This window comes from Balaenoptera acutorostrata, chromosome 10 (assembly GCF_949987535.1).
Source record: "Balaenoptera acutorostrata chromosome 10, mBalAcu1.1, whole genome shotgun sequence".
Classification (NCBI taxonomy): domain Eukaryota; kingdom Metazoa; phylum Chordata; class Mammalia; order Artiodactyla; family Balaenopteridae; genus Balaenoptera; species Balaenoptera acutorostrata.
In genome coordinates, this window is record NC_080073.1 from 103846873 (window position 1) to 103872441 (window position 25569).

The 25569-nt window shown below is 44.9% G+C and overlaps 2 protein-coding genes across 9 annotated transcripts in view; one reads left to right on the top strand and one right to left on the bottom strand.

Annotated features, from left to right (window-relative positions):
- FARS2 (phenylalanyl-tRNA synthetase 2, mitochondrial) overlaps positions 1-18013 on the bottom strand; it is a 397991-nt gene extending 379978 nt beyond the window's left edge. For 4 of the 7 annotated variants that reach the window (XM_057554781.1, XM_007173908.2, XM_057554779.1 and 1 more), the window contains exons 1-2: positions 17842-18013; positions 1156-1244 (exon numbers count right to left, since the gene is read on the bottom strand). In XM_057554781.1, coding sequence (XP_057410764.1) covers positions 1156-1244; positions 17842-17870 — 118 coding nt within the window. In that variant the 5' untranslated portion in view covers positions 17871-18013. Of the gene's footprint in view, positions 1-1155; positions 1245-17751 lie in introns of all 7 variants that reach the window. The other 3 variants (XM_057554782.1, XM_057554783.1, XM_057554785.1) reach the window with 1 other exon arrangement.
- Positions 18014-18137: 124 nt separating this feature from the next.
- The window catches only part of LYRM4 (LYR motif containing 4), a 120836-nt gene continuing 113404 nt past the window's right edge, over positions 18138-25569 (top strand). Inside the window, exon 1 of one of the 2 annotated variants that reach the window (XM_057554789.1) lies at positions 18138-18583. In XM_057554789.1, coding sequence (XP_057410772.1) covers positions 18498-18583 — 86 coding nt within the window. In that variant the 5' untranslated portion in view covers positions 18138-18497. The remainder of the gene's footprint in view (positions 18584-25569) is intronic. The other variant, XM_057554788.1, reaches the window with a different exon arrangement.

Below are 25569 nucleotides of genomic sequence, written 5' to 3' on the forward strand. Positions count from 1 at the left end.
ATTATTCCAAAGACACCGTCCAGGGCAGAGTCCATCTGAGCATGACTGTGGGCCCTTGATACGCTGGGACCTTTGTCTAAATCTCACACCCAGCTATGATGGTGGATGGTACAAGCCACTCACCCTCAACCCTAGGAGGGGCTCGGGGCCATGCACACACAGCCCTCCCCTTAAAATGCAGCACAGACAAGGTCGCCCATCCAGAGGGCCTGCCCGGATGAGCAGGGTCCAGGAGACCCTCGGTCTGTATCTGCAGGGGGCACCTCCCTGGCAGCAATGTGAGGGGCTCTGGAGACGGGCTGGGACATGAGCTGACACACGGGCCCAGCTGAGCCAGTGTCCCCCGGGGAGCATGCTCTTTTCAGGATGCCGCAAAGCCCCTCATGACCACTCCGTGAGGGAGAATGCAAACCCTCTTAGCAAAATACACACAAGGATTAAAGAAATGGGTACATTTCCTTGCTGTTGCTCCTCTATTGATAAAGATGGAAAATTCACTTTATCTGAATTTTTTTAAAAAGTCCTCAGTGTTAACCACTGATACTCTCCAAGTTTCCCCCCATTTAAATTCGGCTTAGATAGTTTTGTTTGGTTTTATTTGAAAGCAAACTTCTGGCAGAGGTACGTAGAGCAGAGATATATACAAAACTCCAGCAGAATCAATTCGTATTTATTCAAAGCATTTAAAAGCAAAATTTGACCCAAGAATTCAAATAAAAAGAAAATCAAACATATTGCATACATCTTGAAAGATATTTTAAATAACAGAACATTTTAAAGCGTAAATGTAGAAAGGCAGGGGAAAGACATACAGAGATATTCAACATATAATATCTTTCTACAGAATGTGGATTTTTTTAAAGAGCACTTTTGTCCAAAAACAAAAAAAAAAAAAAGAAAAAAGAAAAACCAACCCCTAAATCTAAGATGCTTTCCAACATGAGCTGTGAAGGCAGGTGGCCCGAGCTTGAAGCCACACGCAGTGCCCTGGACCACATCTCCCAGCCTCCGTGCCCCCTCTTACCTTTACATCAGAGGCTCTGGAGTCGGGCTGTTGGGCTCGAATTCGGGTCTGCGTGTGAGCTGTGTGAGTGCATTTAACCTCCCCGCCCCTCTCTCCCTCCTCTGTGACACTGAAACAAGAACAGGACCTACCTCCTCCAATCGGCGGAAACTGGAACCCGGTGCACGGCCGATGGGAATGCAAAATGGTGCAGCTGCTGTAGAAAACAGTCTGGCAGTTCCTAAAAATATGAAACATAGAATTACCATAAGATCCAGCAATTCCACTTCTGCGACTCTGCCCCCAAGAGCTGTGAGTAGACACTGGAACAGATATCTGCACACCCATGTTCACAGCAGCATATTCACAATAGCCAAAAGGTGGAAGCAGCCCAAGTGTCCATCAACAGAACAATGGATAAAATGTAGTACATATATACAATGAAATATTATTCAGCCTTAAAAAGGAAGGAAATTCTGACACATGCTTCAACATGGATGAACCTTGAAGATAACTATACCAAGTGAAATAAGCCAGTTATATAAACACAATATATTCTATGATTTCATGTATATGAGGTACTTAGAGCAGTCAAACTCATAGAAACCGAAAGAATGATGTTACCAGGGGCTGCAGGGAGGGGGAATGGGGAATTAGTGTTTAATGGGTACAGAGTTTCAGTTTGGGAAAATGAAAAAGTTCTGAGATGGAGGCAGGTGATGGTTTACCCAACAATGTGAAAGTACTTAATGCCAATGAACTGTACACTTAAAAATGGTTCAGATAAAAAAAAAAAAAAATGGTTCAGATAGTAATTTTTATGTTTTGTATATTTTACCACAATAAAAGAATAAAAGTAAATAAGAAAGCCTAGGCCCTACCTCCTAGAGTTGCTGTAAGGGCTGGATATATGAGAAGTGTTTACAGAGTACCTGGCAGGGAAGCCCTCCATCAACACTAGCTACAGCTACGCTCTTACTGTCCTACCTTTGGAGCTCCCTCCAGGCCCCACTACCATGTTCTGCAGAAACAGATGCTCACTGACTAGATTCTGATCCCCCTCCTGGAGCTGTAAACCTTCTGCAATGAGACAGTTCCAGCCCTGGGCTTCCTTCCAGCATAAATGCTCTAATATTGGGACAAAACTTCCACTGCAATCAGATAAAGATGAAGAGACCACCTGGTTCCTGCAGAGTGTTCACACATAGAGCTGAGAAGACCACAATTAAAAAAAAAAAACAAAACTGATTTTATCGTCTATTTCCTAAATGGTTTGTTAATAATTTTGCCTTAAAGATAGGTTCATAGGCTAATGCTATCATATAGGTCTGACAGTGGGGAAAAAAGGAAAAAAGTTCCCCTCCTATTCATAAATATTCTTTCACCTTTTATCACAATCAAGACTATTTTACTTCTTTGCTTCGTCATTTAAAAGTCCTTTTATTATGAAAATTTCCAAGCATATACAAAAGTAGAGACCCGACTAGCCCTCATGTACCCAGCTTAATAGCCAACTTCAACCTCTCTGACCCTACCTATGACTCGACATTCTCCCCACCAAAAAACTAGAATAAATACACCAGGGCAGCTACACTGAAGCAATGTTCTTTTCTAACAATCATCATCATCATCACCATCACCATCATCACTATTTTACTTTTAGAAGTTTTTTGGATATCTTCTCACCTGCTTTCCTTTTTTTCTTTGAAACTACAAATAATTTCAATACCTACTATGCCAAGGTTATTGTGAGGATGTAATATACACGAAAATGCAGAGCTTGGTGTCTGATGTGTATGAAGTTCCTGAGAAATCTTAGTTCTCCATGGACCACCACCTCACCCTTCTCTCCAAGACAACAGATACCAACCACAGCCACCCCTCTCACACACACATATCCTTCTCCACTAAAGAATGTCCTTGCTTGTCCCTCACTCCTCCCTTCCCTTCCCAAACACTGGTCCTTGCTTCCCTCCTGGCCCCTCGGCCTGCTTCGAAGGCAGGGATCCCAAACACAAATGCCTGATCACAAATCCAATCACCTAGAAGACCCCAAATATAAAGACAAATACAGAAAGTGGATAAATTGAACTGATCAATATATTTAACATTTAGGGTACCAGCCACTAAATTAAAAATTAAAAACATACCCAATCTAGTGCCTGTATATTATTTAACAGAAAAACCAGGCTAGATACTAACTACATGGTAAAAATAGCACAAACAGGGATTCCTATGCAGGTCGTGTGTATGTGTGTGTATTTATATTTTAAACATTAAACCCTTTTTTGATGATCCAAGAAATTTTATCTGCTGATGAGATTCATTTCCTTGCAGGACTTTCCGCCAGTGGCAAACCTGCCACATCTAATTTGTTTTAAAAGGAATTCTAATCACCCAATCAATCATACTCTTGACCTTCAGCCTTCACAGTCACTTCGCTGTGGCCAAAATTGGCTCTAAAAATTCATGTTGTAACAGTTCTGTTGTCCTCAAGCTCCAAAACGCCAATGACAGGAATATAATTTGACCAAACCCTCTGGTAGAAGAAAAAACAGTACCTGCAGTTTCTAATTCGTCTTCTACCAAGATTCTTTAAATAAAAGTGAATGTCTAAGATATTATTAAGTCATAACTTTTCCTCTGCTGGGGTTTAAAGACTTATAAATCATCCAAGTCTCTATGCAGTGAATCTGGTCTCCTCATTACAAAAATCACACGTCTCACTTTTGCTTTTAAATAACTTTTCTTACTGCAGAGATATAATGACCAAGTAATAATCCTTCCAACTCCCCGCCCTCCCCTCCTGGCACACATTCAATCCTAACCGCGCTGGCGCACGTCGTTCTGGCTTGAAAAGGCGTCCGCATCTGCTGCCTGCCCTCCTTGTCTCCAGCCTCCCTCCTGGCTACCTGGCTTCTCAGGGCTGGCACAGAGCAGGTACTCAATACGTGATGCCGCCAGGATCATTAAGAAAACTTTAGGTGTAATAAGAGACAGAAGCAGTCACATCAAGTGGAGAAGCTGACTCGGGGTGGGGAGAAGAAGGCGATTATTTTAGACACACTGTTTGAGGGGCTGGCGGGATACGCAGATGGACACATTCAGTGATGTCCACCTCGGTGATGACGTCACACGGGGATGAAGCAGGTCAAGGAGGGAGGCCCAGGGAGACAGACGGAGGCCCTCTGCAGAAAGACTCCATCCGCGAGCAGAGAGCTCAGCTCTGAGCACCACCGAAGCTAAGGAAGAACCGCATTTCCAGGTGACTGAAAACACTGGGTGGGGTGTGAAACACCACAGCTAAACTGAAGAGGATTAAAGACCGTAAATGAGGGGACGGGTAACTTAATCACTATAAAGTTCTCCATCTTTGAGAAGCTGTTTCAGTGATGAATAAGATACATACTTATAACTATCTGCAAGAATCCCAAATAAAATGTAGACAAACAGAAACCACTAAGGGAACACTATACCAAGGCCACGGGGGTCGGGGGGTGGGGGGTGGCCACCATGCACAGCACAAGGATAAATCAAGGCAGGAGATCCAGTCCTCTAATTGACCCCATGATCAAAGGAGAAAAAGCAAATGATCAGCCCCCAGATGCTCTGAAGGCACTTGACAAAACATAACATTCACTCTTCATTAAGACAAACTCTTAATAAGATAGAAATAGATGACTATTGCCTTAATATGATGCCAATATATCCACCCAAACTCCAGAATCATGATTTGAGAAACCACTATAGGCATTCCGTGAAAGTCCATCTTCTGAATAGAGAAATAGGAATCAGCGAGTGACAGAAGGTTCCCCCAAAAGGAATTAGAAATGCCTCTGGAAGGTATGAAAAGATGTTCAATCTCAAAGAAATGCAAATTAAAATGACAATTCGATTTTTAAAAAATCTACAGATTGGGGAAGATCATGTTCTTCGATATCACAGTATTATGAGGGTCTAAGAAACAGGCATTGCTGGTAAAACTTCTATGGAAGACAGTTTGACAATATCTATCAACATTTAAAATGCACATATTTAATTCAGCAATCCCACCTGTAGTAAATTAAATTTATAGATATACTTCTTGTATGTGTGAACAAGGATATTGATGCATGAACAAGGATATTCACTAAACAATTTGAAAGAGCCAAAGACAGGAAATACATTTCCATTAATCGGGGACTAGCTAAGTAAATTAAGAATAAGGCTTGGGCTTCCCCGGTGGCGCAGTGGTTGAGAATCTGCCTGCCAATGCAGGGGACATGGGTTCGAGCCCTGGTCTGGGAAGATCCCACATGCCGCGGAGCAACTAGGCCCGTGAGCCACAGCTACTGAGCCTGCGCGTCTGGAGCCTGTGCTCCGCAGCAAGAGAGGCCGCGATAATGAGAGGCCCGCACACCGCGATGAAGAGTGGCCCCTGCTTGCCGCAACTAGAGAAAGCCCTCGCACAGAAACGAAGACCCAACACAGCCATAAATAAATAAATAAATAAAAATTAAAAAAAAAAAAAAGGCAGCACTACACGTATTGACATAGGATATCTCCAAGATATATTGTTAAATGATAAAAAAGAGGTGTTGATTGGCCGTGCATGGTAGCTACCATTTTTCAACAGGAATATAAATGTAGTTTATGCATATACACACGTATACAAGGAAGTGCAGACACGGTAGGAGCTGAGAGACAGAGACAGGAGAGAGGCTACTATTCATTACATGCTTTTGTATCTTTTGATTTTATACGATGAGCATTACAACCTAGTGACTTGAGATCACTCTTGACTCCCCTTTCCTTCGCTCCCTCCATCCAGCCAATTGGTAGGATGTGAATTCTGTCTTTACAACATCGCTGCCACTTCAGCCCTCCTTTCCACTCTCACCACAGGTGACATAATTTAGAGACCCTCAGTACCTTCCTCCAGGATGATTAAACAGCCTTTAACACCTTCCACTTCAAATAATTACCTCCTCTGATTCACCTTACGTACCATGCCGGATTTGCCTTCTGAAGCACACGTTTATTAAGCCTCCGAAGGCCCGAATTCCGCTTCGCCTATCCAAGTGCCCCCGCAGACCCCAATTCCCAGGGACCACACCCCACACTTGGGCTGAACAGAACTGCTGCCAGGGACTAGACCTACAGCTGCTTCCTCCCACCCTGAGCCCCAGCGCCCGGCGGTCTCCTCCCTCAGGAATGTTCCCCGCGCACCAGCTGAGATGGGTTGTGGCCCCCAGCACCCACCGTGAAGGCCCTGACCTCAGGACACTGCCCCTGACGTCCATCCAGGACATGACTACAGAACTGCACGTCTCTCTCAGGGTGGCCCTGACATACCCACCTGCTTCCTTCTAAGCACCCACACCAGCGGTAAGTCTCCCCCTCGCAGCTGCCCCTCTGCTTCGTTCCTCGGACTTCTGAGAACAGTGATGTACCCACAGCAATAAATAAAGAGCAAGTCATCTGGTGAGGGTAGCACTTCCCTTCAGATTCCCCGGATTCCAATTGCTCATTAAAGGACTAAAAAGCCATCCTGAATCTGTAAGTTTAGATGTGCCCAGTGGTCACAATGATATTATACTAAGGTGGGAGGTACTAAAAATGCTAAGTAACTGTTTCTGATTCTTTTTGCCTTTCTCAGTGGACACTGGTAAAAAGTTTGGAATCCCAAGCACATAACACATATGCAAGAAAGTCCCTCTTACCTGTCATTTAAAAGTCATTTTCTAGAGTTACTGTTTTTTTAAATGAGGGAAATGATCTTTCTCAGGGTAAGCATGTAAGGTTAGTGATGGCTGGGAGCAGGAACTAAATTGGATGATTTCGGGTCCTTATCAAGAAGTGTCTACCATTTCCCAATGTAAGGCAATTATGCATTAGTTAGGTCAAGGTCATTTTAAAAGAGGTGATTCCTGTAGACACATAGGTATCAGTAGCCCATATTAGTTTGGGCAATAAGTATGGAAAAGAATTTTAAAATTCATCATCAAATTCATAGAGACCGAAAGTAGAACAGTGGTTCCCAGAGGCCAGAGGGAGGGGAGAGTGGGGACTTAGGGTTCAACGGGGACAATTTGGGAAGATGAAAAAGTTCCAGAGAATGGATGGTGGTGATGGATGCACAACAATGTAAATGCATCAATGCCATGGAACTGCACACTTTAAAATGGTTAAAATGGTAAATCTTATTTTTTATATATATATATATATATATATATTTATATATACATATATATTTATATATATATATTTAATGCAACTTTTAAAAATCCACCATGAAACATGAACTTTAAACATTTTATTTTTAATACAGTAAAAGATACGACTACCAGTTCTTTTTATTTCTCAAGACCTAAGACAATATAGACAAAACATCAGCAGTTTAAATCTGATGGCTCTAATATAGTAATTATTAAAGTTTATCTTGATAATTCTTTTTTTAATCCTACCTTCACTTGGAAAGTACTAATACATTATTGAAGTTTAATCTGCTAATTCTTCTTCTTCTTCTTGTTAATCCTACTCTTCACTTGAAAAGCTTTTGGCCTTCAAGGTGAGGTCCATGCCATGCAGTCAGAAGGCAACGGCTGCGTAAGTACCCGCTGACTGAGGTTAGCCACAGAAGGCAGAAAGAAGGCTGGAACACAAAGAACTCCAGGCCCTTGTTCCTGGATGGGTCCTCCCACAAACTCAAGCCCAGGAGGGCTCTAGCCTATTGATACAATGCAATTAAAATAATGAAAATTAAAAAATAAAGAATGGAAGGAAAATGCAATGATAATCCGAAATCACAGAAGGTCACTGAGGACATAAGAGCTTCTGCTTCTCAAGTAGACCATAAAACACACCTATTATGCATCATAAAATAAGCTGAACGCAGGTCACTGCTTTTAGACGGCCTTTTCAGCTGCAGAAATTACCTATGTTTAATGGGTTAGTATTCAGTGGTAATATTTTTCAATGCCAGAAGCTTATAAAATCACGTCCTCTAGATCTGTGGTGTCTAATACAGTAGCAGCTAATCACATGTGGCTATTTAAATTTAAATTAATTAAATAAAGTTAAAACCTCAGTTCCTCAGTTGCACTAGCCACATTTCCAGTGCTCCAGAGCCACATGTGGGTGGTGGCGGCCACGCTGGACACAACAGGTAGAAACACTTCAGTCATCCCCGAAGTCTACGGGACAGAGCTGCTCTAGGCTACCAGTGCCTTTTCCTGAAGCCATCGCGGCATTTCTGTTCGTTCCTTCAACAAATGTTTGCTGAGCTCCTACTATGTGACAGGCACAGGGCTAGCTGTCGAGCATGGCAGTGAGTGAAACTAAGAATTTAAGTAGGAGATAAAGAGAAACCTCCAATATACGAATGGAGCCCTGATTTTTAGATAAAGATGAGCATCCAGGCAAGGGCTGTCCGAGAAACTAACGTTTAAGTCAACATTAGAACGATAAGCCATTCAACGAGACAAAGTTTCCAAACAGAGGGACGGAAGCACCCATGTGCTCAGGTGGGGAGGGCTTAGCATGTTCCAGAAACTGATTTTCATGCATTTTGCAGCTGTCTCATTAAACTTGAAACACCAAGCAAAGCATTTAACTGACACCCAAATCTATTCCCATGGGGAGGTGAGACAACAGTCCATATATCATCCCCCGCCGTTCCCCTTCTCCCTCTAAATCACCTGCCTTTCTGTCATTTCATTTCTTGAAGGACTGACTTCTGAGTAGGCAGGCAGAGAAGAGCAATTAATTTTGTTACTTCTTAGCAGAGGAAACGGGCGCTTAGGCGAGCTTTCTGAGCAACTGTGGACTTCAACTGGCTGTGCTAATGCGGCCACGGACACGTTCCCATCACAGGTCCAGCAGTTTCCATCTGAGGATGGCTGTCAGTATTCCTGCCGGGGCAAACCGCTCACGCCGACTCCGGGCAGCACGACCCAGCCGCTGGGCAGACGGCTCACTGGCTGGATGACCTCTCCCTGGCAATGCAGCTAGGGGCACGCAGCGGGCTCCGCCGCCCTGTCACTGCCCCGCACACAGCGCACGGGGGAGACTGAACACACCCACTCAGGCCTTTGAAGCCTCTGCCCCGCAACTCACTTGTGCCATTCACACACCTCGTCATTCTTCCGGCTTCTCCTCTTCCCGTCACCTTTGCAACCAGAGCGGCCGTGCCCCTCACAGCCCCGGCTCCCGTCCAGGGGCTGCACAAGGTCTGCAGGACGCACGCCTGGGGCCGCTGCACACAGCCCTCTGGTGCACCCAAGGCAGCTGAAGACAGCATCCCTCCTCCTCTGGTCCAGCGGGAGCCAAGCCACCGAGGAAGCCCCTTCCTACCCCCTTCACTTCAGGGACAGAAAAACAGAACCTCTACTGCTGGAAAGAGCTGAAATGCTGGGACTGAAAGAAAAAGGCTGCACTCTCGCACCACATTAATTAAGAGTCAAATGTAGAAATCATGCTTATCACGTCAGGTTTTGATTTTTCAGTCTTAATGAAGAAAAGGCCAATGTTAATAAACAGAAAACCCCGGTGAGGTGGAACAGTTATGAAAGACAGTGTTAAGGAAGGTACATTATGTCCACACATGCCATAGCATCCATTGGTAGAGACATTTCTGCCCAAACATATTTCAGTAACTAAGTATGCCATTAACATTTGGGGTAAAACCTTATAAAAACACTTCATTTTCCTACATTTTGCAGAAAGCATAAGCTTCGGATGTTAGAATACCATGTGAATGTAACACAAAAAAGGAAACAAACAAACAAAACCCACTGAAACCCACAAACCTGGCAGACCTAGTTCACTCAGGACACCACCACCACACCCTCCCTGCACACTCTCTTTTTCCAGAAAACCAAAGCAGAGTGTCTTAGGGTTAGGGTTAGCTGCTCTAACAAAAATACCACAGACCTGGTGGCTTATAAGCAACAATATTTATTTCACAGTTCTGGAGGCTGGGAAGTCCAAGATCAAGGCGCCGGCAGATTTGGGGCCAGGTAAGAGCGCACTTCCTGGATCTCAAGGCTGTGTCCTCACATAGTGGGGGGTGAGGGAGCTCTCTGCGGTCCCTTTTATAAGGACATTAATCCCATCCTGGGGGCTCCACTCTTATGACCTGATCACCTCCCAAAGGCCAACCCAACACATCCCACCGGGGTTAGGATCTCAACCTATTTATCGGAGCTGGTGGGGAATGGGGGAATGGGGTGGGGGGGACCACAGCCATTCAGCTTATGGCACAAGTAATGAGAATATGTTCTTAATCTTGGCAATGTCCCTAGAAGTAAGGAGAGCACAGCCTATTTCAGTTCCAATCTGGACTGAAGAGAGGAGTTAAGTAGGAAAAGGTAATCTGGTCACAGGTCATACACCTGGGGCAGAGCCTGGCTGACCTCTGACCTTCCAGGGCTATGTTCATTACTTCACCCATTTCAGGATCATACTGCAATAGTTGAAAAAGGTCAGTAATCGAGGGCTGCTTATTTGAAGTTATAATTTAATTACAGATAAAGTGTAACTTTAGAGAAAATATCTGTAAAGAGTAGGCTTCTAGTCCAAACGGAGAGAGATATAAGCGACCAACTCACAAGTACCCACTCTGCTCAACTTCCCTCATTTACTATGTGGAGCGACCCACAGTGCGCTGGGCACAAGGACAGTCCCTAAAGTGAAGGGTGAAAACTGACAATGTGATGTTGGGATTTTACTGAAAAAAATATTTAAATAACGCTGAGCAAGGGAAAAATGCCATTCTTCCATATTATGAATAAATTACGATATATAAATATTTAATTTTTAAAAGTCCATAAATATCTTTCAAATCTTAAACACATTCACTTCTAAACATGGGATGTCTCATAGTATGCCATTACAGAAAAACAAATTTTATCTTTGGTGTTGCTAGCGCCCTTTACACCCTAGGAAGGTTATTTGGGAAATCATCTGGCTTTAAGAACAAATGTTTTAAGGCATCTGGGAGTTGGTGGTCCTTAACTTTAGCAAGTTTTACTGCATCTTCTTTGCTTCTGAGCTGGTATCTTTCTGGTAAATAAAAAAATGTTTGCTGTAACTACAAGTAAAAAGTACCTACAGCCACCCATTTGGAATTGGTACCCATTTTTCTTTTCCTCAAAAGTGTAATTGCAAAGTACAGTCTGCTGGCTTTCTCCTTCCCCCGCGGTATTCCAAGGGTGATTCAGGAGTATAGTGAGCCCACCTCTGAGAAGCACAGGGAATTTTACTTGAAGGTGTAACTATGACACGTATTTGTCCCTGTGTTACCTGATGTATAGACAGGAATAGATGGGCAGAGAGAGCCTTCCGGGTGCTCCCAATCCCACGGGGAGCTTGGACAAAGGGACATCTCCTATCTCCTCCCCTTGATCAGGAATCCTTTCCTCTCCACCAGCCCATCATTCCCCTAACACTGGGCCTGCCTGCCCTGCTTTAAACCTCCTGAGAACAGCCTGTTTGGTCTTTCATGTGCCTTTGTTTTAATATTTGTGCACATAGGCCTGTGCTCATCTAAGGGAATAAAATCAGTTTGATCTAGAGAGCAGCTTAAATTCTGGAACACCTTACAAGAAATGAAACTGATTTGCAAATATTCACCGTGCACTTAGCAGAGGTGCTGGGGAACAAAAAAGAGTTAGGAACAAGTCTTTGCCCTCCAAAATTTCAGGAGGCCAGATTTGCAAGATTCCAAAAGGCCTTATGGGCACGACTGTGGCTTCATCAGTCACTCATCTTGGTGGCAGCACTGGGGCCAGAGGTTCTCAGTCATGGCTGAACATTAGAATGACCTGGGAAGCTACTCAGAGGTTTTTACTTGACAGCTGTGGGAGGAGTCCTGACATCAGCAGTGAGTCTGACATGCACCCCGGATCAAGAGCCACCGCTCTGGACTGACAGCTCGCAAATTCCCACCGCTGCTAAGGCCACAGGTTCTCAAACTGTCAGGGTTGTTCAACTCGGCCTTGAATTTCATGAAATATCTAGCATCCTACCCATATATATTTTTTTTTCTTTATGCTCCAAAAGACGAGCATTGTGTCATCTGAACTTCAACTAGCACATAACCCTGAGGGAAGCTATAAACACCTTTAGATAATCATTTAAAAAATTATTTCAATTTCCTCCACAAAATCACTTTAAAAAAAAAAAAGAAATGTATTTATTTATGTGGCTGTGTCAGGTCTTAGTTGCGGCATGTGGGATCTTTTGTTGCGGCGCATGGGCTCTGTAGTTGAAGCACACGGGTTCTACAGCGCAAGGGCTTAGTTGCCCCATGCATGTGGGATCTTAGTTCCCCGACCAGGGATCTAACCCGTGTCCCCTGCATTGGAAGGTGGATTCTTAACCACCGGACCACCAGGGAAGTCCCCAAAATCACTTTTATTACAAGCACTTCTTCATATGAAAATCTCATCCTTAATGAATTATAAAATGTTATTTTTCATTCAAAATCTTCATTCAAAATGTTATTTGATAAAAATAGTATTTTGCAAAAAATAAGAAGAAATACTGGCTCTTTTCAAAGGACTCCTGAAATTATCTTCACATCTTCCACAGAATGTTTTGCTAAGGCCAGTTCTGATAAGATATATATTCAGGCCTTTGTATATGCAAAATTAGATTTTGATTTATAGATTTACTGTTAGGGTTTGAAAGAATAAGGCACATATGTCACAAGAAGATGGGCTGGATGGGGCAGGGAAATGTCTTGGTGGAGGGTCAGCTGTCTCGTATTTCAAGATCAGGGACAGAATCAATGCTAAAAACTGCTTAAGGGAGGAAACGTTCAAGTACAGGATTTATTTTCCCTTAAGACGAGGTTCTCCCTCCTGTAAAAGGGGCCGACAAGGAGAACTTTGCACACACCTGGCCCACGTTCATCTGAGCTGTTCCTGGAGCACCGGGATGTGTGGATGGGAGGTGTTCTTCCTGAAGGTACTCACATCGTCCTGCTAAATGAGGGCAGTGCTGGGAAGAACTGGCAATGGGTCACGTGCACAGGGGCAGAAACATGGCTGGACCTTCTGTACTCCAGTCAGCCGTCTGACTTGGGCCGATGGCAGTGGTTCTCCATCTTGATGGCGCCCTGAAACCCCTGACACTTTTTAAAGACATTACTGCTGGGCCCCCAACCCAGAGCTTACGGCTGCCTTGACGTGAGTGGAACTAGAACACTGGTATTTGTGAAAGGTTCTCGGGTGTGTGCTGTGAGGCCAGGGTAGAGGGCCAGTGGGCTAATGAAACCAGTTATCCATCTAGCAGCTATTGTGACCTGGGAACAACTAAAGGGACACAAGTTCAGTTGAAAACAGATCTGACCTCTCAGCCCAGTCTCTCTCCTAGACACAGGTAGGAGGGGAAGGCAGCTTTTGAGAGAGATGAGCTTGAGCTTACAGACAGGCAGACAGAAGGCAAAGAATTAATTTGTTTAAAAAAAAATTCCTATAAGTGACATTTGATACACTTTACACAAAATCAATTGTCAATTTTACCGCTGTTTCCCACAAGTAAGGCAATACTTAGTCTCCAATGAACGGAGCTCCAATATCTGGTTACTTTCTAAAATTCTCAAGGAAAAGATTTTAAGTATATTTGAAAAGAGCTTCTGCAAAAATGTGAATCTCTCACACACACGAGTAGACAACCTAAAACAGGCACTAAGTCTTTTCCAAGAGATGTTAATAGAAAAAAATGTAAATTTATCTTAAAAGACTAGAAAGCTACTATAAAAATCAACATTTGAGATTCTCTGAATATTTGTAATACTTCCTATATAAAGAAGTTAGCTTTGGAAATAAGTGAGAATCTAACTAAATTAAAATTCAAATATGACTAAAATTTACCCATGTTATCCAAGAAAACTTAAGAAACTTCAAACTCCTGAAGCTGGCTCTGCAGATCTTCTGTGAAGCAGTGCGGCATCACAGCCAGTACCACAGCTGGACAGAGCACACCCCAGGCCCAGGCCCAGGCCCACCCCCTCGGATTCCTACCTGTACAACTGGCTAAATAACCTAGCCTCTCAGCTTCCCTTTCCTTAATGGGGGTAAGAGCTGTCCTATCATCTGTCCACTGAGATCTTATAACCTAGAAGAAATGGACAGGTTTCTAGAAACACACAGCTCACCAAAACTGAATCAAGAAGCAATAGACAATTTGAACAGACGGATCACTAGAAGTGAAATAGAACCCGTAATTTAAAAAAAACTCCCTGCAAAGAAAAGGACCAGATGGCTTCACTGGAGAATTCTACCACACATACAAAGAAGAACTTATACCTAGCCTTCTCAAACTCTTCCAAAAGACTGAAGAGGAGGGAACACTCCCAAAGTCATTCTATGAAGCGCCCATCACCCCGAAACCAAAACCAGACAAAGACACTACCAAAAAAGAAAATTACAGGCCAATATCTTTGATGAATATAGATACAAAACTCTTCAACAAAATACTAGCAAACCAAACCCAACAATACACAAAAAGGATCATACACCACAACCAAGCTGGATTCATCCCAAGGTCACAAGGATGGTTCAACATGCGCAAATCAATGTGTTACACCATGTCAACAGAAGAAAAGACAAAAACCACATGATCATCTCAATAGACGCAGGAAAAGCATTTGATAAAATTCAACATCCATTCACAATACCCCCCAAAGTGCGTATAGAGGGAACATATTAAACTACTAACTCTTGGAAAACAGGATCAGTATTTGATGTATGGCCCTCAGGTAACCACAAGAACTGGGACTTGAACTACCAGCTGGTCAACTACTTGTTGAATGCAGAGGTAAAGAAATAGGATTTCAGCACTCCTAAAATAGAGGATTCCAAAAATAGGGTTTGAAATAAAAGTCTGCCAACACCTGAAAACCTAATCTGTATTTCAATAGCTCAGATGATAAATTCTACTTCACTTATATGAACTAGCCAATGCATCAAAGAAAAAATGACTTATCCCCAGAACAGAGAAAACATCATTAAAATAAGCCAGGTAGGGACTTCCCTGGTGGTCCAGTGGGTAAGACTCTGCGATCCCAATGCAGGGGGCCTGGGTGCGATCCCTGGTCGGGGAACTAGATCCCGCATGCATGCTGCAACTAAGAGTTCACATGCCACAACTAAGGATCCGGCATGTCACAACTAAGACCCGGCACAGCCAAAATAAATAAATAAGTAAATATTTTTAAAATAAATAAATAGAATTTTAAAAAATAATAAAAATAAAGCAGGTACAGGGCTAATCACGTCTGCTCATCGATGGTCCCTCTCCCCACCACACAGAGTTCCCTGAATGGATCCTGCGCCCTCGTGCCTCCTTGCTTTGAATGTACACTACAACCTGTAACTCAACACATTCTCCAGGTTCGCCCTCTGGCTCTTACTACTCATTGTGGAAATACCTTCTCTGACGGAATGCTTTCCCTTAAGATCAAAGTCCTAGCTGAATGTCCCTCCTCTGTACTCACCTAACACTTCGTAATATTACCCCTATCATAGCACCTGTCAAAAATAAATTGTTACTTTGCTTATCTAGTTCACACTGTAACGCCACCATGTTGTATAATGTATGGCTCTTAGGAAGCGTTCAGTGAGTGCTGAAGGAAGGAATGAGGAAAGGGCCTTCAGTTCCCTGTTCATCTCTAAAAATGAGGGAGCTGATGTACAAAGTCTCTTCCAGCTTCCTATTCTATTAGTGTGAAGGACTGATAAAACCAAATGACGATTATGTATAATAAAGACTTCGATCCACATTTGGAGTAGAATAATTTCTAAATCGTAACATCACAAGTTGCTCACCTATACAAGATTTTCTTTACACATCATTTTAACATTTAAGCCGCAAGACAATAAATTGCTGTTATACTGCTTGTTATGGTTGGAGAAATTTCTCTTCAAAAATCATTCAGTGCTCAACAGCAATCCTAATTTTAATATAAGGTAATGCATGATTTTACATAATGAACTATAGGTCATAACTACGGATAGGTGGATATTAAAGAAATTTTTGCATCTTGAGGCCTAAATGGTAGTAAGTGGGTTACGCCTAGTTTATAGTCATTATCTAAGAAAATACTCTGCCCAAACCAGAATGCATATTAAAGGACATATGAGTAAGGTCTATCCTCAGCTTCTGGCCCAATCCCATCAAATAGAGCTTTTCTTGAAAACAGTCATTGCTGCAATGAAGAAATACAAAAATGGAGATTTAGCTTTGGAATGTGATTTTTTATTAGTCTTTTAAGGCAATGATATCCAACATACTGGCAAATTATTTCAAATAAAATAATAAAAGTATTTTTTTGTGAGGACTTAGCTTAAAATCAACTGGTAAGCTACCATTTCTCTAACCTCAGCTATTCCATGTACTAACAGATGCCTACCCAAACAAACTAAACTTTCGATATTTATTTGGAAAGTTTTGATTACAACAAAGTTAAAATCATTTCGATATGTTAATTGTATACATTAATGATTAAATTGCTTGATAATTAGACAAACAACTGTATATCATAATTATTCCAACTTCATTTTCTAGATGAAAGCAAAATATATTAAAATAATGCAATCCCCACTGTTTTTAAACAAGCCAAAATAATTCTCATGTTTTTTCTTCTAACTTTGATAGCTTTCTCTGTTTGTAACTTGCATTAACGCTGTAGTTTTCCTAGGTGCCACACACCTAATTTACATCATCAGCATTCAACCGTGTATCATATTAAGAGAAAACAGTTCTGCATCTTTTTCTATAACAATGTACAAGTCCCTTGGTCTTGAGTCCTTTGAGTAATGCCAAAGGGTAAACTCAAAATATTAAAAACCCTTTCAATAAACCTGAAGCAAGACTTGCCCAATGACCTGATCACCCTGCAGGAGTAACAGAAGTTTGGCTACTCTGTAAAAAACCTTATTTTGAGACTCACAGATGTATGAGACGTTAACAAAAATCGAACAGGAAACGTAAAAGGATTTTAATAAAAGTATTTTGTCTTCCATACCTTTAAAAAAAATACCACTGCATTACAACGGATAACATAACAGGTATAACAAGCACATGTGGATGCAAGGACCCCAGGTTACAAGTACGCTAAAGTGCAGTAAGGTCAGAGAAGTGTCTCCTGCCCTTAAAGTTCCTGAAAATACGAGGTTGCTTTGGCATAGAATAAGTATCACTTCAAAACGAGACAAACTTAAAGAAAGGAAACACAACCATAACTCAGTGGTTGGAAAAGAGATGGATGTGAACGCCCACTTGTTTCTTACGTATAAAGTTACCCCTCGCAGTATTTTGGAGAAGAAAACGTTGGCTCTTCCCAACGTTGGTTACATACACAAAGATTCCAAACACAAGACAAGTGCTTTGCAAACAAAGTAACTAGAACCAGCTCAGGCTTCCCCGCTCCGGGTTCTACGTTCCAGGGTCAGAACCACCAACCGTATCCCCCCGGGTAACAAGGTGATTCAGAAAAGCTGGCGTCTTCAGAGAAGGGAGAAAACTTAGCCGGGAAGAGCGTCAGGAGAAAACTTCGCTCAGCTTCTTGCTGGAGTCTGAAACGATCCCAATAGAGTCCTTAAACCCCTCAGGTTTCCCCAATCAAGCACCCTCGCCTCCAACCTGGGCCACCCCAGATCTGACTATCAGACGACAGAAGTCTGCGGACGCACGAAGAGCTGACCACCCCACGAGAGGGACCCACGGCCGGGGCCCTACACGCGGACGCGCCCACTCACCCGCCGCTCCCCGGGAGACGGGAGACCAGCCCAGGGTCCAAGTCCTGGGCGCGGCAGGCTCGCCCGTCTCCGGGCCCGGCTCCAGCTCACCTCAGCGCGGCCCGCCTGGGCGCCGCCATCTTGACCAGAGAGGGGGCCTTGCGCCGGAGGCCCCTGAGCGGGTGCCCTGAGCGGAGCCGGAACGCCGGGGAGTCCCAGGTCGGCGCCCTACGTCCCCCGCGCGCTCGCGCCCCGTCCACGCGCGACGAGCGTCCCGCACGCAGCCCCCGACCCAGGCGTCCGCGGAATGGGCGCCCCGCGCAGCCCGCACCGCGGCTCAGGCGGCGCCGAGGGCGGCCCGGGCGGAAGAGCGGGTGCGGGGCGCGCGCTCGGTAACCTGGCAACGCGGAGCAACCCGGCGCCTCCGGCGAACCCCAGCCCTCCACCGCGAGGAAGCACGGACCCCCGCACCCGCCGCCCAGCCCTCGCCGCCCCTCGGCCGCTCCGCCCGCCGCTGCCCGCAGGACCCCGCGGCGGGGGCGGCCGCCGAGAACACCTCCCGCCAGCGCCGCCCCCTTAGCTGCCCGAAGCCCGCCTGCGCCGCCACGCGCGTCCGGAGCTCACCTGGGCCGGGGCGCAGGCCGCTCCCTGCGCCGAGCCCCGCGCGCGTGTCCCGCTCGCGCTTCCCGCGGCGGCGGAAGTTTCGGGAGTCGCGTTTAATTCGGGACCTCGGCGGAAAGGACCTCCTGGGTTTTTTTCGTTCCAAGATGGCAGCCTCCAGCCGCGCACAGGTGCTGGATCTGTACCGGGCGATGCTGAGGGAGAGCAAGCACTTCTCCGCCTACAACTACAGGTGAGCGGCCCGGGAGGTGCGGGTGCGGGCGCGGCCTGGGTGCGGGAGCCGCTGCCCTGCGCGGCCGCCTGGGCGCCCCGAGGGGAGGCTCCCTGCCGGCCGGCGTGGCCCGCGGACCCTCGGCGGGCGGCCGGGGGATGGCCCTTCGCGGGCGGGAGAAGACGTTCGCGTCTGGTGATGTGTCCCGAAGTCGGACGCTCTGCGCCGGGAGCTCCGGGAGGTTCCGCTCCGGGAACGCGGTTAGTGGCGTCTCTGCCTTTAAGCTGGATGCCAAGGTGCAGGTGCTCAAGCTAGGACCAGTTTGTTGCATTTATAAGAACTTTCCGTAGAATCGGAAGACTTGACAGTGGAAGTGACCCGTCGGTAGCTTTTCCATAGCTGTGTCCACTTGTCCACAGCTGAAGGCTATTTCTAGTCATTGCTTTCATTTCAGAGGTGTCTTAATTAGCCTTTTTGGTTGCCAGGATCCGTTCTATTTGGGGCATCAGCGGTGGGGCGGGGTTTGTGAGGAGGAGACGCAGGTAAAGGTAAAGGAAAAAAAGGGCTCGCCAGCTTCCAGGAGCTGAAACGTTTATCCTGGCCTCACCAGATGGGGATCCAGCTTTTAGGGTCTTAGCAGCAGGAGAATGAGAATCTAAACTCTTAACGTCCTTAATGTAGCGCCCAGCTTTTCCACGCCTGCCCCATTCTCATGTTTGATCTTGAGTCCCTTATCCTTATTCTTAATATGTCTTTTGTCTACTTCAGAGCATCTGCGTTCTTTTCTGCTTCCTTATAACTTCTGACTCATCATGAATGTATGTACCTTATGGATTTTCTCTCTGCATCCTTGTGGATTGGGTGTCTTCTCCTAACTACCTGACCCTCTGAGTTTGAGCCATATTCCCAGAGCAAGAATCTGGTAAGGCCAGCTCATCACTTCACACCAGGTCTCACCTTCCATGATTGACCAGCCTGTGGATTGGGTTTCCTAGGAGCAGAGTCTGCGACCCGTGGAACAGACCTACTTGGGTAGCTGCCCTCACACTGGGTGAATGAGCTGGCAGGCCCTATGATGGGTAGACCCAGTGCAGTGTTGGTTATCAGACACTAAACCTCCCAAGCAGTGACTTTCTAATTTTTAGATACCTGCATAGAAAAGGTACTCATCCTGTAAGTTTGAGAACATCTGGGTCACACCAATGAAGTCATATCCAACTGGTCAGTAGTTAAAAAAAAAAAACACAAACATTTTTGGGAGTGCATTGTTTCACTTAATGACTGGCTTTGGAAGCTAAAGTTTGTAAACAGCAGATATACTGGTGGAATTTTAAACAAAAAAATTAACCAAGTACTTAGTACCAACAATTTAACCAAGTCTGTTGAAAGAGCCCACAAAATACGCTTGTGAATAAGTGGAAACCAATCATTTTCACCACAGTCTGGAAGACAAATTTTGTCGTTTAAATTTACTGAAAATAAACAAGAACTGCAGGTAAGTCACTCAGGGTTGTACCCTGTAGGCAGGAAGTAGAAATTACATGGTAACATATTTAGAAAATAATGGTTCAGATTATGCTTTGAGTAATCCTTTTGAGCTAAATTTATTATCCACAAATAAATGTATTATCCAAAGGAATCTGGTAATCACTTTACACTGTTTCCTGAAATCATGGCCCTAAAACCTGAGATTTCCCACTATTATCTCCTCAGATAATAAATTGTTACAAAATATGTCCTTCTTTTGTATTAAGCTGTGTTTTGTGGATTCCAAGGATACCCCCTCCCTCTTTACTTCTCTTTGTCTGGCATGCCCGCTAATCACCTCTGTCTTGAGTTCCTCTGCTTAGTCTGAGATTCATCTCAATGTAACCTTTGGAAGGTTTTCCTCATTCTCTTCCTTCTGCATTCCCCACCCCCATTCAGACAAGTCCTATTATTATGTATTCTTTTACTTCAGTGCTCCCAAAACTACTTTGCCCAGTGCCATAGCAGCCCCTGGAGATGGAAAGATGAGAGCGCTGGGCTCAGCAAGGCACCTACCATCAGTGGCTTTTTTACAAGCCTCTGTGGGACACAGTTGTAGAATCATTGTCACAAACTGTGGCAAGTGCCGTGACAGGCATGCATAGGGTGTTGAATCAAAACGCTTCCCAGAAGATAGCGCTGGATCAAAGGCATGAAGCAGCCTGGTGTGCTCGGTGATGTCATAGAGTAGAGTTCTGCTGGAGGGTTCAGTGTGATTTGGGGGTGACAGAAGGCAAGACTGGGCCGTGATAAGGAACCTGGACTTTATTCTTAGCTAACAGGCGGCCGGTAAAGAGCTTTAAGCCATAAAGTGACACGGCCAGACTTGCTTTTTAGCTAGACCACTCTGGCAGCAAGGTAGAAGATGATTGTGAGAGCCAGATACAAGGACCCCAAATGCGAGTTGATTAGGACAATGCTGAGGAGAGATTAGGGCCCTAGTGGGGGCAGGAATAGTGGAAGATAGAGGAAAAGATACATTCGATCAATAATTAGAAGGTAAAATTGTTAGATTTCAATGAATGATTGGATTCAGGAGTAAAGAAGAGAATCCAAGCAGAGTCTAAAAAGATGTCTAGGTTACTAGGTAAACTGAGGCGCAGAGGTTAAATGTGAAAGTTGCACCATTAACTGACTTAGGAAATACAGAAATACCTAGTCTTGTGGAGAGAAGAGTTTTCCGTTCATTTTTGGAGCATCTTGAGTGAATGTCAGCTGGGGTCCCCAGCAGAGGCAGTTATTCACCTGAGACTAAAGCTCAGAGGAGCAATCAGGCCTGGAGTTGTCAACACCACGCACTTGCTGTGTGACCCCGGGCAAGTCACTTCATCTCTCTGCTCTTCAGTTTCTTAATCTATAGAATGGAGGAGGTGATTTATCTGTCTCATAGGAGGTACGGTTTCAGTGAGTGAATACGTATGAAATGCCTAGAGTTGTGCCTGGCACAGTAGGCACCGAATAAGTAGAATTCTTATCATAAGTGGAATTAAAATCTTAATATTTGGTAAAATTTCCAGGAAGAGTATTTAGGGCAGTGGTTCTCAGCCAGGGCCCATTTTATTTGACAGTGTCTGGAGACATTTTTGGTTGTCACATTTTGGTGGAAGGATGCCCCTGGCCTCTAGTAGTTAGAGGCCAGGGATTCCACCAAGCTCAGGACAGTCCCCATAGGAAGAGTTTTCCGGCCCCAAGTGTCGGTCATGCCAAGATTGAGAAATCCTAGTTTATGGTGAGAAAATTAGTGTGCTTAAGATGCTGTTCTAGAGAACATCAAAATTTGAGGTGCTGGCTGAAGAAGAGCCCCTGAAGGAGGCCAGGAGGATGCAGTCTAAGTACGTGGTTCTCAGTGTATTGGTCTCAGGATCCTTTTGCATTCTTAAATGTGACTGAGGGCCCCGAAAGCCTTGTTTATGTGAGGCATAGTTACCAATATTTTTCATATTAGAAGTCAAAACTAAAACATTTTAAAGCACCTATTTTTAAGTAAACTAATAAACCCATTGCATACTAACCTAAATAACACCTTTATGAAGAATAACCATTTTTCTTCCCACCCCCCCAAAAAAAACCACTGCTGACAGTGACATTGTTTGACATTTTTGCAAATCTCTTTAGTGTTTGGCTTAATGGAAGACATGTGGATTCTTGTATTTGTTTCTGCCTAAACCTGTTGCTATATCACAGGTCATCTAGCCTCTGGGAAATTCCTCTGTCCACTTACAAGAGAATGGGACTGAAAAAGGCAAATATCTCCTTGGGATGATAAAAATACGTTTTCCCGATGGATCCCCTGAAAGGTCTCCAAGACCCCAGTGGTCCCTGGGCCACACTTGAATGACCCCTGTGGAGTCTAAGAAGCGGGGAGAGGGCAAGCAGAGAGAGCAGTGTCACAGAAGCCAGAATAGCTGCATGTTTGGGAGGGTGCTGAGGGCAGGCCACTTGCTTTAGCGAAGTCCAGTAAAGGAAGGGGGAAGTGTCCCCAGCGAGGGACCTCTGGGGACCTCTTCCAGAACAGCATCAGTGAAGTGGTTAAGACAGAGCCAGAGTGTGGGCGCTGAGAAGTGAACCAAAAGGAAGCAGACGGCTGCAGTGCGTGTAGACCACCTCCCCCCCCGCCCCCGCCCCGCCAGGCCTGGTAAACATGCGGGTGTGGGGCTGGCTGCTAGAGCACGGCCACACGAGAAGTGACAAGCCGCGCCTCTGCGGGCCCAGGTGGCGGGCTTGCTCACCGAAGAAGGCGGAACACTCCCTTCTCCACCGCAGAAGGAGGTGAATTTTTTTTCTTTATTTATTTTGGCTGCGCCAGGTCTTAGTTGCAGCACACGGGATCTTCATTGTGGCATGCGGGATCTTCTAGTTGCAGCAGGCATCTTCTTAGTTGCAGCTCTGCAGGAGGTGAATTTAAGTTGGAATGTAAGAGGACAGGAGGTTGAGGTGATGGATGCCGTGCCGACAGCTCATTTCTGGATAAAGTGGAAGATAATCGGATGTGGTGTGTTCTCATATTTATTACACATATCACACCATTAGCGTTGTTGGTTTACTTGTCTTTCAGCCATTTTTCCCTTGAAGGCAGAAATTCCATCTTATCTCTGCATTCCTGGTGCTTAGCACGATGCCTACCTATTCTATGCTTATACATACTTGTTGAAAAGCAGGAGGAAATTGTATTCAGAGGTAATTTTTATCAGCCATTTCCCACTACTGATTAAAAATGTATTTTATTGTAAAATGTGAGAAAAGACTAAAGCAATGCCCAAATGCCACTCAACTGAGTGTCAGAACTCCTTCATCCCTCATTAAGTGGTTGAGTCTTTATTATACTTGTTGCGCACTAAGCGTTTGTGTTGAGAGCTGCAAATCGAAATGAGCCTCCCGTTAAGGGTAGACAGTGGTGAGTAGCATCAGAAGTGTGTGCCCCCTTGAAAGTAGATCTCGTTAGGCATGCTGTTGGCTGCAAGTAACAGGAAACCTTCACACGGTGCTTAAATAAGTTGGGGGTTACTCTTCTCACATGGAAAAGGTCTAGAGTACGAGGCTGCTCGAGCTGATACAGCAGCTGGATGATGTCAGGTGTCTTGAGTCTCAGGTTTCCTCTCGTGCTTATGCCTGATGGTTGCAAATGGCTATTAAAGCTCCAAATATCATATCCTTATTGAAGGCAAGACAGACAAAGAAGAGCAACCCCAACCGGGCATGAGTAGGCGTTCTTTTCATGAGGAGAGGGTAGACTTTCCTGGAAGCTTCCCAGCAGACTTCTGGTTGTATCTTACTGACCAGAACTCAGTTACATTTCTACCACTAGCTGAGCAAGGGGCTGGGGAACTAGGTGCTCATCTAGCGTCTGCAGTGGGAGGCGACAGAGAGAAAAGCACCGGGAGTGACTGCTGCATCCGCTAACAGCTGGCATCTCTGCAGGTAGGGCACGTGGATGCGGGTGGAGAACTCTCCGGGTGCGCATGGCAAGGCGCTGGGGAGGTGAAAGGCACGGGCCACGTAGGAGCCAGGGGCAGGCAGTCGTGGGGCCTTAGCTGGCGCTCCATCCCCGGTGAGCTCGTGCTGGTGAAATAACCGGCTAGTAGTGAAAAAGATCTGACGGAAAGGTGAGGCATAGAAAAGGTGAGCAGTGGGCTAAGTTCTCACAGCTGGTCGTCAACAGAAGGGGAACTAGAAAGTTCCAGGGCACTGCTTTTCCACAACTCTGCCCTCTTTAGTAGAAATCTCCTACAAGGCATGCATCCTCTGTCTCGGCCTGCAGAAGTTCTAGAAACATCAACCCAAAGATACTTATTTTCACAGTTTCTTCTTACAGCTGCAGCAGCTAAATAGGCTCCCCCTGGTTTCATGACTGGTAAAATTACTACCTGTTGCTGAGTGTCAGCTCTCAATTACCACATGCTGCACCATTGAATGCAACATTATGGAAGTCTTTGATTGCCGTCTAGTGAATGGACTAAATACTGACTCCTATTTAGGAATCTGTTCTCTTTTTGAACTGGAAGCTGAGGGCCTGGAACCATGAACTTGTCAAGAAGTCAGGACCCAGGCATGTGTCTCTGTTCACTGTTGCAGGTCTTTTCACACCAGCTGCCTCTGCCGCTGCGTGTGCTGCTGACAGATGGAGAATGCTAGGGTGAATAGTACCAGCCCAGCGCGAGTGGTAGTAACAGCAAGCACCTTTCCCTTTCTAAAATGGGACAGCTACACTGGAGACCTAGTGCCAAATATTCCTTTACCCCAGAACAAATGGGCAAATCAGTTTATGCCTAGTATTTCTTGAGAACCCGTAGCATGTGTATTACAGCACTAGGGCCCAGGGTGGATACAAACACAGGGTGGGCCCTGCTGTTACAGGATTGTCATGGGATGGGCATAGGACGTGGACACACAAGAACAGCTCAGGAAACTGCCTTGTACACAGAGGAAACATGCGAATTGAAATAACGTCCAGACACTGCAGATGTGCCCATGTAGTGGCAGAGGCGCTCGTCATGATGTTTTGTCCATCAGGTATTACAGTATCGCACAGATACTATACAAATGACATTGTAGGGATTGTTTCAACCTTCTAGGCCTAACTTCCACTTCAGTTTTAACTTTATACGTCTCTTCTCCTTTAGGAACTTAAAATCCTTAAATATGTTCTTCATTTAATAAATGTAACCCCTACCTCCCCACCGGGAAAATCTTTGCTTTATTCTCAGACTAAAACCTGCCTTTAAGCAGAAGTTGCTGATGTGTGAGAAATTCCATCCTCTTGTTCTTTGTCACCTTTTATCCCTTGACTCAATTTAGGGCCTCACAGACCTGTCACCTGGGACAGCTGTCAGGCTGGGGAGCGTAAGATGTTGCATTTTGCTTCTTGGCTTTCTCAACAACAAGATTATTAGGATGTTTTCCCCCCACGGTAAAAAGTTTTCCCTCTTTTTAAGTCATGAAATGCCTGTTTATATTGTGAGGATTCGAAGAAACCACAGAAT